The following is a 19697-nucleotide window of genomic DNA, read 5'->3' as shown; positions in this document are numbered from 1 at the left end:
ATAACCTAAGCCTATATATATATATATATATATATATATATATATATATATATATATATATATATAATATTATGTTTCTATTTAACATTTTGCACAACTTAACAGTTATATTTGTTTTAATATTTAACTCACACCCTTTAAACTATATAATTTTAATTTAATAATAGGTGCTCGTGTACTAGTATCAATATACATCATTGTATTTTCATATGCAATTAGGGCCTTGTTTTTTACTTTTGCCCCGGGCCTCAAATTAGTTTGGACCGGCCCTAGTCCCAAACACCTTATTAATGATTGTCCCGCATAAAATGTCATGAGAAAAACCTAAAAAAAACGACCACAAGTACTGAATGTGTGCAAAAACAAAAAAATGACTTATTTTGCAACAAAAAAAATAATAAGGACCAAATGTGCAAAAAAATATGAAGGACTAAATATGTACAAAATGAGAAATATATTACCCTTTTAAGTCATTTTTGCCGGCTTACCTGGTGTAGCCGGTCATAAAAACTAAATGTGTACAATTAAACAAGTTGAAGGGGTAAATGTGGACGAAAAAAATAATTCAGTGACCAAATATGTATAAATCGAAAACTATATTACATTTTTTAAGTCTTTATCCCTTAAAAAATATATAAGATAGAAGTTGTAAAAATGAATGTATATTCCCAACTCATTCAACTAACTTTTCCATAGTTGTAAAAATGAATCGTATATATTTTACCGTCGTATGCCTATGTGGCACCCTTTACCGTAGGGCTGAGCATGGGTCGGTTTGGGTCGGTTTTGCCCTAAAACCGAACCCAAACCGATGACCTTCAGAAACACACGCAAGAGTGTTACCCACCTCAACCAACTCATCCTTTTGACATTACTTCTATAAACATATTTATATTTGTATATAAATTATATATTTTTACAAATAGTATATATAATCGGTTCGGTTCGGTTTCTATCGGTTTTACCAAACCCAAAAACCCATCCCAAACCGAAATTTTCGGTTTTCAAAAAATATAAAACCCAAACCGTCGGTTTATGCTTCGGTTTCGGTTTTTCGGTTTCGGTTTTGCCGGTTTTTGTCGGTTTTTCGGTTTCCGGGTTCGGTTTTGCTCACCCCTACTTTACCGGCTGTGAACACTGCCCCTTACTTTTGATTTACCGGTGGTAGGTTACTGATGGTATGTTTCCACCGTTATCTCTCATCCTTTTGTCGTTGAAACTCACTATCTCTTCCTCCTTCTTTACCGATGGTAATCTTCAACACCACACCCTAATACCCAAAATCTCCATAGACAAAACATTAAATCATTTGTGAATCTAGGTGGCATCGGTAAACCCTTTAAGACACCCCATAGCCTGAGACATAGAAATTTGTTTATATCAACTCATTCAACACGCTTTTTTTAGAACAACAGATTCATTAAAACTCAAGCAAGAAGTTAGAAAACAAAAAGGTTCTAAAAAAGGTGGGTGAGTTTTTAAAATATTTCATGCCACCTCGTAACAAAAATCTTTCATGTTATGATGTCCACGATACTCATCTTTTGTTGCATTTAAAACTTTGTCATTAGAAGGTACGATCTCTCGGGTATTCATCTTGTCGGTAAAAATAACATTAAATTCTTTCACTTTTCATTGCATATCTTTCCATTTAGAAGTAATTTGATATGTTGAACGATTCGAACCCCCAAGCAACTGCTTAAAATGATCCATAACTAATTGCCAAAAATATGATGATCTATGTTAAGTAACCTGTTTATTTTTTAAAGTGTTGGTGTGTGTTTTGGCTAACGCCACTTCTACGCGTACGAATGACCTAGGAATATCATCCATTTAAAAAAATGAGAACGAGAATGAAATTTATAGAAGAAAATGGAATGGATATATATATATATATATATATATATATATATATATATATATATATATATATATATATATATATATATATATATATATATATATATATATATATATATATATTCATTTGAGACTATGCTAATTTTGTGAGAAATGAGGACGCGATCCTAGGCACTTATCTTGAAGATAAAAAAAAATAAAAAATAAAAATTATAAAATGCAAAATATTAGGAAAAATCCAAAAGCAAATTAATATTATTTTTGTTATTTAATTTATCCAAAAAATAATAATAAATAATAAATAAAAGAAATAAAAGAAATTACCATTTTTTCGAAATATGAGTGAAATATTCTAATAGAATATTACACAATAAATAATCAAATCAAAATTTTAGAATGTTAGAATATTCTAATATTCTACTAAAATTGGTGGATATTTTAAATATTCTAATATTCTACTTGAATTTTTAGATTTCTTAGAATATTCTAATATTCTATTAGAATTTTTTGAATATGTATAGTTTAATATTCTTGTAGAATATTCTAACATTCTAAAAATTCGATTTAAATATTTACAATATAATATTCTATTAGAATATTTCATGTGTTTTTTGAAAAAAATAGTATTTTATTTTATTTTTATTTATTTTATTTTATTTGGGATAAAAAAATGATGAAAATAATATTTTAAAAAAATTTTCATTTTGCATTTTAAAAATATATTTTTTATCTCCAAAAGAAATGGCTAGGATTGCGTCTCCATGTCTCACAAAATATGATGGTCTCACATTAACCTAACTATATATATATATATATATATATATATATATATATATATATATATATATATATATATATATATATATATATATATATATATATATAATGGTATAAAAGATTAATAAAAAAGAAAGTATCCGTTGAATGCAGGTTTTACAACCCGCATGTAGCATCTTTTGAAGGTACCCTCTTCGCTCAGAGCCATGACATAGACGGTACCGCTGCCTAGTCGTTGGAGCCTAGTAACTACACCGTACACCCTAAAGAAAAGGATTTGAAAAAAAAAATAATTTCCATAAAATATAGACAAAATTCGTAAAAATAGTTTAACATTGAGCTAAAATTATAAAAGAACTAAACTAAATTTGTAAAATAATTCAACCGGTTCCAAACACACAAACCAAAACCAAAAGACAGGAAATCGAATAAGTCGTAAACTAAGAACCGTACCCAATAACACTAATTGGTTTCAGTTCCGGTTCATTTTTCGGTTAAAAAATTCATCCTTAGTGGTACTCGTTGGTAGTCAAACCCTGTTCTTGAACCTTCTTGAACCCCAAAAACATCACTAGACCTCTTTGAGAACTTTTATCCAATACTTAGTGTGCACAGGGGCGGATCCAAGGGGATCCCGGGGTAGTCCGGGATACCCTTCAAAAAAAATTCGGTAGTGTAATTTTTGTTTACGTATCCCTCAAAAAAAATCGGTATAGTGTATGTATACACATCCCTCCACTTATAAACACAAACAAATAGTTGGTTTGTTGGTTAAGGCATTGGCTTATTGAAGTAAAAGTCCCAAGATCAATTCTCGTTTGTTACATATTCTTTGTTTATTTTTGTTTTATTTTCTCAGCTATTCTATCACACATGTAAACTCAGCCATTTTTTTTCTATTATATAAACTTGTTATCCTCATGCTTTATTTGATATCTACTTTGAGTCTCACATCGATTCAAGTATCAAAATATACTTTAACTTCATGTTTATATAACAAGACTTGAGGTTTGCTAAGGATTCGATTAAGATTTGGGTTTAAAACCGAAACCGAACCAGGGAAACCCAATCACCCCGGGAAAAAAATTGGGTTACCCTGAAAAAAATTAGGATACTCCTTTACTTTGATCCTGGCTCCGCCACTGGGTGTGCAATCTTACAAACTCCACCTCAACACACAATTTCTTTGTTGAGGGACCTCATTTTTTACTCAAGTCACCAAAACAAATAAAACTCAATAAAATCAATACAAATTAGACCTTATTTGTTACTTGATTCGAGATCAAAAAAATCTCGTGAAATAATATACTTCAACTTCATGTTTATATAACAAGACTTGAGGTTTGCTAAGGATTCGATTAAGATTTGGGTTTAAAACCGAAACTGAACCAGGGAAACCCAATCACCCCGGGAAAAAAATTGGGTTACCCTAAAAAAAAATTGAGATACTCCTTTACTTTGATCTTGGCTCCGCCACTGGTGTGCAATCTTACAAACTCCACCTCAACACACAATTTCTTTGTTGAGGGGCCTCATTTTTTACTCAAGTCACCAAAACAAATAAAACTCAATAAAATCAATACAAATCAGACCTTATTTGTTACTTGATTCGAGATCAAAAAAATCTCGTGAAATATGTACAAAAAAACAGTCATATTTTCACTTGTTCCAGAAATCTCGATTGATTATTCACTGTGGAGTTATAACTATGAAATACCATTCAATTAATCTCCACCCTCCTCAATCAATCAAGAAAAAAAAATGCAACCAAAAACTCTATAAAACAGCTCATTCGATCAAAAGTTCCCCCCTTCCAGGTAACCACTTGTGCATTTGTTGAGCATAATCAATAACTAGGATGAAATTGTGGAAGAAATTAACAAAGAAAAGATCATGGAAAATAATGTTTTGAATGTGTATGTATTTCCCGAGTAAAGTGGGAATTAGAATCTACTATAAGTACATTATCTAAATGGGTTAATGGTTATAGTACTCATTTTCCCTATATTTATGATAATGGTCCCTAGACATATGTGTGTATGTCTACATCTACCTTTGAACATTAATTTCAAATACTTACATGACATATAAAACTGGTTATAATAGATGTGAGTGACCAAAAGAACAGGTTAACATCCACTTTATGTCTTTATAAAGCCATAATTAACTTTAGAGACTTTTTAAATCAATTCAAAAAGTTTTGAAAGAGCTAGTTGTTGGATGTAAGTAGTAACTTTTATATAGTTGTAAAATTTTGAAATGTTTAAAATGACATAAACATTAAAAGCTAAAAATCAGAAGTTCTAAAAAATTACTTGAAATAGCTTTTGAATTTTGAGTTTTTTATTTAAAATAAAAGTTCTAAGTTCGTACTTCCAAACAAAGCTTTTTCATTAGTTCAAACTTTTTTTCTTTAATTCGAGTTTTTTTTTTTCTTAAAAGCTAAAAGCTCCTTAATGTTAAATTATTCAAAGAATCAACTATTCTGGGAAAGTTTCCGGTTGTAATGATTACAGACAACAACATATGAAAACACAAAGAATCTTGAATGGCCTGAAATATACGTTGTTTTTACAAAGGGGTGTAATTAATAAATAATTATACAATATTGACATCTCGGTCATCCTCGTGTCTAACCCCATGATTACTTGTTTTGTTTATAGAGGATCTCTGTCTGCTAAAAATCCGAGCAAATGTACTTTTGGACCTTGGAACAGTTTGAGGTCCTCTGTTACTGCCATCCCTGCCCTCAAGCTCTTCAGATATCGCCTTCATCGTGTTCTCAAACCGTCTTCTGTATGTTGGGTACCTTGATATCGACTTTGTTATCCCTTGAAGCCTTCATTGGTTTAAAACCACCAATCCATCAATCAAGATTCAGAAGAAAAAACACTCATATAGCTATTTTCAGTTTTGGTTTATATTTTAGGGATAATCACAAAGATAACCAAAATGGTATTTGTCAATTTAACAAAATGACCACCAATTTTGCAATGGGTCCCATTGTGAAATGCAAAATTAATTTTTGAATAGTCCACACCACAACAAACCTTCAAAAAAATTTATGAAAAATCTTATATTTCACAGGTTTTTCGCATTCAGAAAGCAATTTCGCTGCGAAATGGTTGGTCGTTTTGGGTAAAGAATAAAACAAGTAATCATACCATTTTGGTCATTTTTCTAATATACCTATATTTTAACAACTCTAACGGGTCAAATGTGTCGAATAGAAAAAAAAAAAAAAAAACTAAAATGTCAAATGAGTCGAACGCCAAAAGCGTTAATATTACCTTCGAGCTACGGCCTCAAGTTCAGCCCGTCTAAGCTCGGACTCGGGTGGGGGACCAATGTTGGAATTTTTCAACTTTTGGGCATCACCACTCAACAAAACTAGCTTTCCTAAATAATCCTCTTCGGCTTCCGTGAGATTTTGTGCTCTGATTTGGTCTTTGATGACCAAAAGCGGGTTCAAGAACCAATCATAGATCGTGTCTTTGGGTCTGTTTAGGGTGGTTATCTCCGTATTATCCGCTGATGTAAAAAAGTTGTCAAAAACAAAGTAATAAATCAATAAAAATATGATGTAAAAATTACCGAGCAATAGACCGGCAGTATTGGCTTTTGCGGAGCGTAAAAGTGATTGGTAAAGACAATAAGCGGGCACACCAACGGTTATTACGGTTCCACTTTCTTTGTTGGATTTTGCATCCACAATCTCTTTTACTGTTATTAATCCTTCCAACACCAAGAATTCACCCTGTCTACGACATTCTGAGAAGAAACCATCCAGCAACTGCACAATTCATAGCATATCAAATGAATAATCAGTCGACGGAATTGGAATTTGAGATTCCATTCCATGCCGTGTTTGGTTGCCAAATGGACGGAATTCACTTCCGTCGTATTCTATTAGATTCCACCATTCCTATGGTTGGGTGGATGGAAGTCCGTTTCATTCTTCATTTTTTTTATTAAATGACGAAAATACCCTCATTATATATATATATATATATATATATATATATATATATATATATATATATATATATATATATATAGAAATAAACAAAAATTAAAGAGTAAATTACATTTTTGGTCTCTGAGTATAGTTGATTTTTTCTTGCCATTTTGGTCCATAATTGAGGTTTTTGTAATGTTTTTGGTCCTTGTTTAGAGTAAAATGAGTCGAATGACTATTTTTGGGACCAAAATTTCAAATATCAGATATACTCAAGGACAAAAAAACATTACAAGAATCTCAAAGAAAACCAATATCACAAGGGAAAACCTTTTGGGACAAAAATTGCAAGAGAACTTTTTGAGACCCAAATTGCAAAAATCAGATATGTTCAGGGATTAAGAAAAATGTAACTTACTCAAAAGAAAGAAAAAGAATAATAAGTGAATTTTAAAAGTTATCTAATTTTGGTTATTGAGTTCCTTTCCATTTCTCCCAATCAAGCACATGACATATTTCAATTCCTTCAAATTCCAATTCCGTTGTGACAGATTTTATTCATTCCAAAAACATTTGACAAATCAAACACCCCTTTATAACTTATTTATTAAAACTCGAAGTTATAATAAGAGCAAACCTCCAACGGCTTCAATTCAATCATGGGGGCCCGCAGAGATCCAGACCGAGAGGGTGGATGTTTAGACGATCCCGTCCTTGAGAAAGAACTCGAACCAGACAATCCAGGGTTGCGCCGATATTTAGGCCTGTCAAAATTAAACAAAAAAAATATATTATTATTTTACAACTTACCAATAAAAAAAAAAAAAAAAAAAAAAAAAATAGGTGAATGAATCTGATTATTACTTGGGAAAGCAAGATCCCTCAGGCAAATCAAGAATATCATTGCTATACTCATCAAAGATGGACAATGCAGATACAATATAGCAAAGCCCAAGATAGAAAGACGATTCCTGTTCCCACAAACTCAATAAGTTAGCATTTACCTTACCCCCAACAACTTCTTTATCAATCCAATAAATATTTCAAGTTTTCAACTTTAGTCAGTCAATATACATCACAAAAAGTTGACAAAATTTATTTGATATACATTAAAAAAAAAAAAAAAAAAAAAAGTATAAATTGCAGTAGTCAGTCACCTGATAGCATACAACAGCTGCATATAAACCAAGAAAGATAGCAGATATCATGGAAGCTAACACAGCTCCAGCAACAGCCAATGGCCATAGCAAGATGGCTAAACCTGCAAATGGCACACAAATGGTCTCCAAGAAAGGGCCTTCTCTCCCCACACAATCTTGAAACAAACGATGCCACCCTTTGAGCAACATGTATGGACTTTTCAATGCAGCTATAACTGTAATCACTGGAAAGTCAACCAACACTCCTACTACACCTAGCAGTATCGATACAGGGCAATAGACTATCCTGTAATTATAACCAAATAATCACTTCTACGTGATAACAAGTTTAAATTGAACATTTAGGGTTCAAAAGAATGAAATCATAATGAACCTGATCTCAATTTTAGAATCTGGAAGGCCTTGTTTTCGAAGATCATCCATCATAGAGAAGTATGAATAGAAGCATACATCTAATAAGTCTCTCACAAGTGTAAAGCTTCTTTCAACAGTGTCCCAAGTTCCATCCTGACAAGTGTAATTAAAGAAAATCAATTAATTTAACAAACGAAACACAACACATATTAAGTAGTTAAAGAAAATTTTGCTTACGATAATACAATGGAGAAACTGATCGGTTTTCCCTTCACCAACAGCTTTAAAAGTTCCAAACATTGGCCCAAGGAAACCAAATGCTAAGCCACCAAGAATGCTACCCACAATCATTGCAACAGGCCAGAAAACCAAAACTGGTGTAAACAAAATGCATGCAACCACTTTCATCACAGGTCCTAATCGTTTAGCACTGCCATTAAAGAAATTAAATAAAGAATCTTTATATATGGATACAAGTATTTTAAGAATTAAAGGTGTGTTTGGATATGGGTTTTGAATGTATTATTCACTTTCAGTTTTCAAAACACGTATCTAATCGCCCCTAAAATGGTTGAATTGAAGAAATTACCTCAATATGGAAAAGTAAGACCAAACGACATGTACTGGGTAAAGACCAATTACAATAGTAGAGTTTCCAATTGTCAGAATAGCACATATTAATGGAGCAAAAATGATTCCTGCAATCAAAGAAATAATTTGTACAGGATCAGCATTCAAGATATGGAATGTAGTTCATTTAGTTCTAATTTGAAAGGGGTTTCTAAATACGCCCAGATAATAAATCACAGAGTAAAACAAATTGGGAAAAGAAATGTTTTTGAAATCAAAGAAGCAACTTTTACTAAACACCGACATTTAAGAATTGAGATTGAAGCTTATTTAGTTGTAATTAAAAAAGGGCTTCATAAATACACCAAGATAACATCAATCACAAACTGAAACGAAAGGGATAAAGAAAGGTTGCTGGAATCAAAGAAACTACTCTGACAAGACTCCCACAAAAATTAGCAGCCTTTGAAAAAATTAGGATAGGAGTTCATTTGGTTCTAATTTGCAAAAGGGTTCCAAAATAACAACCACATAATAAAACAAAAAAAGGACAAAAAAAAAAGATGCAAGCAACTGGAGCGAAAACGATTCCTGAAATCAAGAAACAATTTTTTTAAAAACACCCACTAGTAGTAGCATTCAAGAATTGAAAACGGAGCTTATTTAGTTCTAATTCGAAAAGGGTTTCATAAATACCCTAAAATAACATCAAAGTCACAAAATTGACAAAGGGTGAAAGAAAGAGTTAACCTTTAATGAAGCCAAGAAGCAGAAGGCCAATGAAATAAGGCAAGAAAAGGATGAATTGGCCTAAAGATTTCCAAAACCCTGTTGGAGGTTCCATTGAAGGTGCAGGTTTCTGTATCTTCTTCTTCTTCCTCCTCCTCCTGCTCCTTACTTACTTCAGATCTCAAGTTTCCGGCATCAAATCCAACCCGAATCTTGCAAATCCGAAGCCAAAATTATTTGAATAAACTCAAGTTGAGGGATGACAAATAAGTCTTTCTGGCAAGATAATTAATCATAGGGGTTTGGAGTGTATACTATTACTACACCCTGTATTTATTGTATTCTATTATCTATCCAAGAATAGTTCGACAAATGAGTGGGGTTTTTAATACTTGATTATATGGAAGTTCCAAATTTGAACTTTCAAAGAGCAGCGAGAATCGTGTTTCTGTGTTCGTTTTGGGGGTTTAAAAATCAGGGAAGAGGGTCGAGTGAGGATTGTGTGACAGGCGACATAGCACTCGGGGTTTCCACGGATTCACTTTAACAAGCAAAGAATAAGACATCTAGACGACTAGTCTTATTCCTCGTCTATGAGCAGGACTTTGCCTTTCTTTTCTCTAGTGTATATCATGAAAATTTGTAATTCCCGAATTTCATACTATACAATTACATAATTATAAATAAGTGTTATCTCAATTTTTAAGATGTATTTATATCGTGTCATGGCTGTCACAAATTCATGTCTTTGTGTCTGAAATTATCAGGTTTACTTTTCTCTTTAAATAATAAGGTTGACGAGATCTATTTATATCGTGTCGTGGCTGTCACAAATTCGTGTCTTTATGTCTGAAATCATCAGGTCTATTTTTCTCTTTAAATAATAAGGTTGATGAGTTGATCTGTTGATGTAATGAAACTTTTTATCAACATATATTGTTAATTTCTAGTTTGTATTACAAAACTATAAATTTCCATAACTTGGATTGTATTTATATAAGTTGATAAAAATGGATAAAATTGAAATATTATTACATAAATTAATAGTAAGTTTATCCAAAATAGTAACCAACAAAACATATATAAATTTTGGAGGAGAAGAATGTTTCTGAAATAATAGCCAAGAACTACTTGAAGGACCATGTGAACATTTTCGAATATAATATTTCGAACATATGTCTTTGTTACACAAAATTCAAATCATGAGAATAATTCATCAAAGAATAATATCAAAATAAGGCATCAATAACAAACCATGAACTAGAGTTTTATAGTTGTTTTCGAATTCTTTTGATTACCAAAAATAAAATCAGTCAACATTAAATGATGGTTTTATCCTTTAGTTAAGGAAAGGCGGTTTCAAAAATAATTATGAGAAATATATTTTGAAAATAATATTCTTGTAATACTTTCCTAAGTAAAATAAAATTTTTGAAGGGGCATTGCCCCGCACCCTACGAGACCCCCCCCCCCCCCCCCCCCCAACCCCACCGACCCCACATGTTGACCTGTCAGCAGTACCCATTGACCCACCTTGACAAGTGTGTTTCCCTTTGGACCCTATTATTTGGTCGGGCCGAGATCAAACTTGTTTTATACAAAGCGTGCATTACACACTTCCTAGCTTGTCTAAAATCAATACTTGACCTCCATCAATAATCTGTAAATTTACATTAGAATGGCCAAGTAAAACTAAAATCAACAACATAAATTGATTGTATAAATAAGTCATTATTCGTTAAAAGTTTTGTGGTAAAAAAGTATCATTAAAGATTATACAAAATATTATTTTATGAGTCTGTCAGATACAACTAACCTAAATTTAGGTATCTGATCAATGTTAACATGTTCTAAACATTGAGATTGTTGTTATTAGTATATTATATATGCTTTAAGTATACTAGTTTTGTATTTTATTTCGTCCTGTGTCCTTCATATTGTACCATCATCTCATTGTATTTTGAATATATATATATATATATATATATATATATATATATATATATATATATACACACACACACACACACATTAACGAGAGAGTGTCATTATAGGAAATTAACATAATATCATGGTACATGGCATCAATCTCCTTTCATTTTAGCAACTTCTTCTTTTTTGATTTTTTGTTTCATCTTCATAATCATGTCTTTTAACCTTATGGAATTACGAACATCAAGTCGTACATTCCTCTCATTCTAGACCTTAGATCGCTTAAACTATAATACGTTGTGTGAGCTTATCAAAACCCATTGTAACAGTTTTGGTGTATATGGTCACCTTGATGAACCCAATGACAAAGTCTTGGAAGCATCTGGCAATACTGGATAGAACCACATCAATTTCGTTGTGGATATGTGGATTTGTGGAATTATTTTGCAGTTGCTTCTCCAAATGATTTTGAAGAAAAACACAATTGTCAGACAAGTTTGGAAGATCTTGAAACATTGTTCTGACTTCTGAGATAACGAGAAAGTGAAGGCTATTAAGTTATACAATGAACTCTATAATATCGTTATCGGTGATTCCATGATTTCATATTACTACATCGAGATCAAGACCATTATCGGCCTTCTTGATGACAACGATGTTACAGTCTCGTAAAATAATTTGGTCATTTACTCAATTAATGTTCTTTCGCCAAATCTTGACTATGTCGCAAGTCACATACATCATCGCTCACCTCTCCCAACGTTTCTAGAAATAAGGTCGATGTTAGTTCTTTGAAGAAAAGATGATAAAGCAACTTTATAGTTGCAATCTCTAAGCCACTCACTTAGACCACTCATCATCATATACATTTTTGACCTCGATTGGGAAATCATCGATGAGGCATAAGCAACTACCTCTATCATGGAGACCGTTGCAATTTTGACCCTCTGTTGTATAGCATAGGTAGGGTACAGATGGTAACCTATGTCATTCCGCTCATCACCACCTGGATCGCTTGGATTTCTCCTCAATGGATCGCCACATCACCAGCAGGGCTTGCTGCCCACACCTCCAGCACCACAACATGTTGTTGGCCCTCAATAGTAGTAGCATTAGTTAGTTCAAGACACATCAATCGCACAACAACCCTCCAAATTAGCTTCACCACTCAACCTAGTCTCATATGCCTCCACCTTAAGGTTGCTTCAACAAATTTATTGCCTTATGATCAAACGACATCCATGCCTCAAATGTAGGGATGTCAACAGGAGGCAGACAAGATGAGGGTTACATCCCCTGCCCCCGCCCCTGAAATTTCCTCGTTCCCCCGCCCCCACTGTTGAGGATAGCATAATTTTACATGTTAAAAATAAAAATGTTATACCATCTCAAAAACTTTATATTAACTGTTAACGTATCCCTTAGAGGGAACGTCAAAAAGAGAAGTCAAAACTAGTATCGAGCTTGGCCTGAGCTAAAATCAGTCGGACCAAGTCTGGAGCCAAGGTCGGGCCTTTGCCAACGCAAAAGACATAGGCGTGACATTTATGGTGCAGAGTAGCGCTATAATCTCCTCACCAAGGGATAACACCCTAGCGAGCATGGGATCATTCAGAGCATCCCATGTGCACGTCAGGCGATAGCCACAATCTCCGTAATAACTGAAAGATCCTCCTCTAGCCAATGAGGAGAGAATGCAAAAGGGGCGTGACGAAGTATCTTCAAGTAGGAGTCTGCCACGTCACACCCCACGAAGGAATGTCCAACAAAATCAGTTGAGGCCCACATGCCTCTGGAACCAGGTATAAAAGGATCCTTCATCCTCGTGAAGAAGGAGGACTCTCTTTTCAATGAACATTCTTTCTTTTTTCTAAGAACAAACACTAACTAGATCGTCGGAGCTTTGTCCCGGGAATCCCTCCCAGATGTCGACTAACAATCTACTTTCCATTTTTATACTGTGATATTAGGAGAGGGCATCTACACTAAACCCACCGGCAATCTTTGCACTACTGTCTACAACATATCACAACATCTGGCACCATCTGTGTATATCTCTAGAATTATACACTCACGAAACAAATCCACAGAGCAACAATGGCAGATGAGATCCCAATAGTGTCCGGAATACTGGAGAAAAGTAGGTTTGCCAGATGCAGTCACTAGAGGGAGGACAACCTTCCGTTCAGGAAGAACATGCATCAAACCTCACACTAATTTCACAATCGCCACCAAGCTCCACAACAGTGACGACAACAATCTTCGCGGCCAATCTATGGCGCCCTGCAATCATCCCAATCCTACCAGTTGCAATCGTAACTACAACTCCGTAAATCGTTGCAACACAGCTAACACGGACCCCTGTCCCATAATAACAGTCTCTCCCGCACACCTCCGATATTCGGACTTGGATCCCCCACACCATCCAACCACATCCACAAATTTCCTCCACGATCTACCCACACACCACCATGGCAAGCTTGCCCTATATGCCGCCCTACGTACAACAACATCCAATCTTCAACTCATCTGTGCATCAGATCCCAGGTTTCATCTATACACAGACTCAACCATAAGTCGCAAGCACGCAGATCCTGGTAGGTCAGGGATCTAGTTCTTTTGGATATGGCATTTAGTTCCCAGTTCAATCTGAAGCCAATCTGCTTGTAGCAGCCGCTTAGTCGTTCAACCTGAATGCGCAACAATATGTGGGAGGGAATTCATACATGCTTTCTCCAATAGGGCTACACGACATCCAGCAATTCGGACCAATACCAGATCTGCCTCTGTATCAGCCATATATCTCGTCGGTGACTATGCATAGCCAAATGTATGCAAGCCTGTACCAAATATAGTAGCACATAGCTTACAGCGGAATGTTATCCTCATACATGGACAATCCCATGTGCATCGCTAGCTCTAATTTCAGTCACGAACAACTGCAGTACGAGATTCCGCACACAACGATGATCCCATACATGCCCAAATATAACGGTACCACAGATCCATACGACCACATTGATAATTATGAATGGACGATGACTTCCCTCAAGATGGATCGTCGCTTCACTTACACTAATTTTCCTTGCACCCTCACTGGCAACGTTGGCAAGTGGTTCAAATCTCTGAGGCCAGGCAACATCTCTAGCTTTGAGCAACCGAAATACCTTTTCCTCAACAATTTCATGCAATTGAGGAAAGTCAAGGCGGATACTAACTATGTAATGGCATGCAAGCAGAAAACGGGGGAATCAATCCGTGAATATTATGACCGATTCATGCTGGCGACATTGAATGTTCCAGGACATGAAGAGTTCCTGGTAATAGGTGCTTTCGCCCAAGGTCTACTCCCAGGGCCCCTATTGAAGAAGATGCAGGGAACTGTTCCCCGATCCCGGGATGAACTCAAGTTCCATGTCGAAAAATACCTAAGGCAAATTAAAGGGGAAGAGCGGAAAGAGGCCAACATCAAAGCTATAGCCAATACATATGCAAAGCACAAGGAGACGGTGTCGCGGCCAATCTTGGTCCAGAAGGGAAGGCAAGATGGCGACCAGCAGCAGCACAATTGTCACCCTCGGAATATGTCTAGACGGTACAGACCATTCTACAAGGACGATAGCAAAAGCGGTCATACCGATGTTCACGCGATAAAAAAGGCCCCAGCCAAGGAAAACAAAGACAAGCCCAAGTTATGTGAGTACCATAAAAGAAAAACTCACGATACAAACGAGTGTACAGTACTAAAGAAGGAGATTGATGAAAAACAACTAGTAGGAAACATTGTTGATATAACAAAAGACTTCAGGGCAAAATTCGACGAGGATAAACATCAACCCAGAAATCAAAAGGATGGAGGAAGAGACTGAAAAAAAGGGTTGAGATACTCAGCATCATCGGGCCTCGCCCATGCACCAACCGCCAAAGCCGATATCCCGATGCAAGGCCATACCACCAAAACATCGTCAACATAGCATTATCGATGAATGACCCACGGCTGGAGCATTGGGACCCCAACGATCCATTGCACATAAGATCGTTGGACCCTCTGGTCTCATAGTTCGTTGGATCCTTCGGTCCGGTCTAAGCAACAAATTAACATATAATACATATCACGCAAACATGCATAACTCAAGCAAGCACATAAGATCCTATGGTCACACATAGTTACCACTCTAGGTAAAGTATAGTAAGAAGACTCACCTCGTAAGATAGCTAGTAAAACTCTTGTGCCCGAAATCCTCGATCTAGCCTCCGCCTATCACAAGTTAATATTTCTAATTAATATTCTACTCTATCACTGAAAAGTGGGTAAAAGACCATTCTACCCCTCCCTGGCCTCTTTCACTCATTTTGACCAAACCTTAAAGTCAACAAAAGTCAACTTCAGTCAATAGCCTAACTTTGACCAGACTCGTCGAGTGTACTAGGGCGACTCGTAGAGTCCAGTCGATTCATGGCAACCCCAGTAAGTTCCAACTCGACGAGCTAGCCCCTAACTCGTCAGGTCACCACTTGACTCAGTTCATCGGGACAAAACCCTAGGCTACTCGTCGAGTCAGCGGCTCGACTCAGCGAGTCTATTCAGACTCTTTTGCATTCAGACGATTTAGTGCAAGATACTTTCCTAAACTTTAGATCTATGCACTCAAGGCTCATTAATCATGTAAAGGTTCAACCTTTATGTCCATGCATCACTCATCTAGCTCTATTTGACAAAATAACCCTTATAATGGTGTCTTAGGCTCAATGTTCTTAAGTGATTGAAGCTGGGTTCTTGGGCCTCTCTGGACCTCTCAAGGTCCAGATATGATGTCTAAATGTCAAAGGAACTTCCCATGCTTCATAACTCAATTTAAAAGAGGGTAAAGAAACCCTAACTTCAAGAGATATAATTATCAAACAAAAACAGGTATAGATTCATACCTTCAACAACATCCTTGAATGAAATAGTGAAAGATCTGAGCCCCTCTAGACAACTAAGCTTGAACCCTCTCTTTCTTCCTTGCAAGAATGCACCAAAATGAAGAAATTAGCTCCCCTCCTCTCTCTCTCTAAGCTCTCTGGATTAATTAGGGTCTCTCAAGGGAAAGTGTGGCCACAAATGGAGGCCATAAGAGCCTTTAAATAGTCCACAAACCCGAGCAATTAGGGTTTTCCTCAGCAGCGCTAACTTGGCGAGTCAGATACCCGACTCGGCGAGTCCATTCATTAAACATGCCACCAAGTTGCGATCCCACTCGACAAGTTGAGGCACCAACTCGTCGAGTCCACCCAAAATTCTTAGAATAAATGCTTAAATTAATATGCCTGGAAAACCGGATGTTACAGTTCTCCCCCACTAGAATCAGACTTCGCCCTCGAAGTCTTGCTCCGTAAATAGCTCAGGGTATTGCTCACGTATTGTAACACCCATAAAAATTCAAGCCAATTTAAACTTTTAAAAACATTTCAAATCCATTAACTATTACAAGCTTGTTTTCAAAATGTATCATATCAGAGTATCCCAGAAACAAAATCATAAAAAGTGAGGAGCTGTATGATCATGCCTTCACCTTGCCACGATCCGCTGATGTACCTGAAACAATAAACTAAAACTGTAAGCCCGAAAGCTTAGTGAGTTCCCCCAAAATACTGATACACATACAATCCACATAACCATGTCATCAATATCATATCAAACTGAACAACGTGTAATAGGTCCACAACTTTAAAGACTGGATTACCCCCCCTGGGCCCACAGTGTGAGTCTGGATTGCTTTCATCCCACAACTCACATTTGTCTTGCTATCGAGCCCACCATACGAGTCTCCCTTAGCCCGTAACTGGAATGCTCCTGGATTGGTTGGATTACCGCATGAAGTAGCCTCACCTCAATGCATCCCACATAACATATCAACATATAATAACATAACTACTGAGCATACGGATAAACATATAACAACATAGGTAGTCCTACAGATCTACCTAACTGGCATAACCACTAGCATGCAAAAACCAACTTCATACTCAATAATACTAACATACTAGAATCACATATCCAATGGGCCGGCCTTGGTGCCTTAGACCCCTTAGTATAGTGAGGATAACTCACCTTGCAAATGTCGGCTCGATAACTAAACTCCAACTCTCGGATCACCGCCACAAACTCCACCACCTATTATCATAATAGAACCATACTCGTAAGTTCTCAACCTTTCAAGGTACCCCATAAGTGAACTAGTCAACCCCTAGTCAAAGTCTAAGTCAATAGTCAAGGTCAAGAGTCCATTTTGACCGAGTACCCTCAGGTACTCGCCGAGTTCCTCGAGATACTTGTCCACTCACCGAGTCACCGGAGTGACTCGTCGAGTTCCTAAGGTTCGCGATCGAAGCCCTAAGGCCACTCTTCGAGTTTCCTTCTTGCAACTTTCCAGGTTCACACGCATTCATCAATTTAGGGAAACCTTAACCGACTCGTCGAGTTGTTCATACAACTCGTCGAGTCTACGACAATCTTTATCGGACTCGCCGAGTTGTTCATCCAACTCGTCGGGTCCAGGCATATCTCCATATGACTCGCCAATTCCCTTCACTCCTTTAGCCATACAGACACTCTTTAAGCCATGCAAAGGCTCCAAACTATAGATCCAACTTCTATAGGCATGCTTATCACATAAAGTTGCAAACTTTACGTGCATGCAAGGCTTTAAGACCCTAAAATGACCAAACTAAGCTTGCAATGAAGTCACATCCTTGAGAGAAAGCTCATACTAGACAAAGCTAATGACTTTATGAATCTAGAAGCCAAGGGGGGTCCAGATCTGAAGTTACAACTTCAGATCTTGGCTTAAGCACAAGAAACATTTCTTAAACTCATGCACAAGAGGATTTAGGAGAAAATGAGCCAAGGGAAAATGATCTAATACCTTCAAGAGAGTCCTTGCTGATGCAGAACTTGAAACCCACAAACTCTTGCTTCAACTAGCTTGCTTCCCAAGTGATTCCTTCACCAAAAACCTTCCTCCAAGCTTAAACTTTCCAAAGAATACACACACACTCGAATTAGGGTTTCCTGGACTCTCAATGGACTGTAAAGAGGCCAAAGGAGGCTTATGCTTCTTTAAATAGGGTGCAAAACCCCGGGATTTAGGGTTTCATCTGCCAGCTCCTACTCATCGAGTTCCTTCTTGGACTCGACAAGTAGGTCATTAAAACGCATGGACCAACCCGCTACTACTCGACGAGTAGGGCGACCAACTCGTTGAGTAGACCTAAAGACCAAAAAGATTCAACATAATCAATACCTGAGAATCGGGGCGTTACAACTCTCCCCCACTTGAATTAGACTTCGCCCTCGAAGTCCGGTGTGATGAACAATGTCGGGTAATGCTCCCACATCTCTGCCTCCGGCTCCCATGTCCACTCAGATCCCTTCCGATGCTCCTAATGTACCTTCACCAAATGTATCTCCTTATTTCGTAAAACTTTCGCCTTCCTCTCAAGTATGGCCACAGGCCTCTCCACATAATTCAAGCGCTCATCTACCTGAATATCATCCAATGGCACCACTACGTCCTGTTCTACAATGCACTTCCGCAGCTGTGAAACATGGAAAGTGTTGTGGATCCGACTAAGTTCCTCCGGAAGCTCTAGCATGTACGCCACCTTGCCAACCCTGGCAATGATCCTGAACGTCCCAATATATCAGGGACCCAATTTCCCCCGCTTCCTGAAGCGAATCACACCCTTCCAGGGCGAGAACTTTAGGAGCACCATATCATCCACCTGAAACTTTAACTCAGATCGGCGTCTATCAGCATAACTCTTCTGCCGACTCTGAGCGGTCTGTAGTCGCTGCCTAATCTGCTGAATCTTCTCAGTAGTCTGCAGGACTACCTCCATTCGCCCCATCACTCGGTGTCCAACCTCACCCCAACAAACCGGGGTGCGACATCTGCGCCCATACAATAACTCAAAAGGCGGGGTGCCAATACTGGAATGGTAGTTGTTGTTGTAAGCAAACTCTGCAAGAGGTAGGTGGGAATCCCAACCCTCACCGAAATCAATGACACACGCCCTCAACATATCCTCGAGGGTCTGAATGGTCCGCTCACTCTGACCGTCTGTCTGAGAATGAAACGTTGTGATAAAGTGAAAGTGTGTGCCCAGTTCCTCATGGAACTTTTGCCAGAAACGGGAGGTAAATCTAACATCGCGATCTGAGACAATGGAGACTGGAATCCCATGTCGAGCAACGATCTCGCGGACATATATGTCGGCCAACCTCTCGGCCGAAGAACTCTCATGTATCGCCAAGAAATAAGCATTCTTGGTCAATCGATCCACGATGACCCATATAGCGTCGAACCCTTTCA

The 19697-nt window shown here is 36.9% G+C and overlaps 1 protein-coding gene across 1 annotated transcript; it reads right to left on the bottom strand.

Annotated features, from left to right (window-relative positions):
- Window positions 1-5090: 5090 nt before the first annotated feature.
- On the bottom strand, window positions 5091-10017 carry LOC111883045 (uncharacterized membrane protein At3g27390). The gene is made up of 10 exons (XM_023879404.3): window positions 9430-10017; window positions 8699-8807; window positions 8347-8539; window positions 8129-8262; window positions 7753-8041; window positions 7460-7566; window positions 7233-7359; window positions 6232-6430; window positions 5928-6168; window positions 5091-5476 (listed from the first exon to the last, which is right to left on the bottom strand). The coding sequence occupies exons 1-10, from the start codon at window positions 9521-9523 to the stop codon at window positions 5236-5238; spliced, it is 1734 nt and encodes a 577-aa protein (XP_023735172.1). The 5' UTR covers window positions 9524-10017; the 3' UTR covers window positions 5091-5235.
- Between the last annotated feature and the right edge of the window lie 9680 nt (window positions 10018-19697).

Source organism: Lactuca sativa, chromosome 4 (assembly GCF_002870075.4).
Source record: "Lactuca sativa cultivar Salinas chromosome 4, Lsat_Salinas_v11, whole genome shotgun sequence".
Classification (NCBI taxonomy): Eukaryota; Viridiplantae; Streptophyta; class Magnoliopsida; order Asterales; family Asteraceae; genus Lactuca; species Lactuca sativa.
The sequence above is the reverse complement of the archived record's forward strand: the minus strand, read 5'-3'. Positions and strand labels throughout refer to the sequence as shown.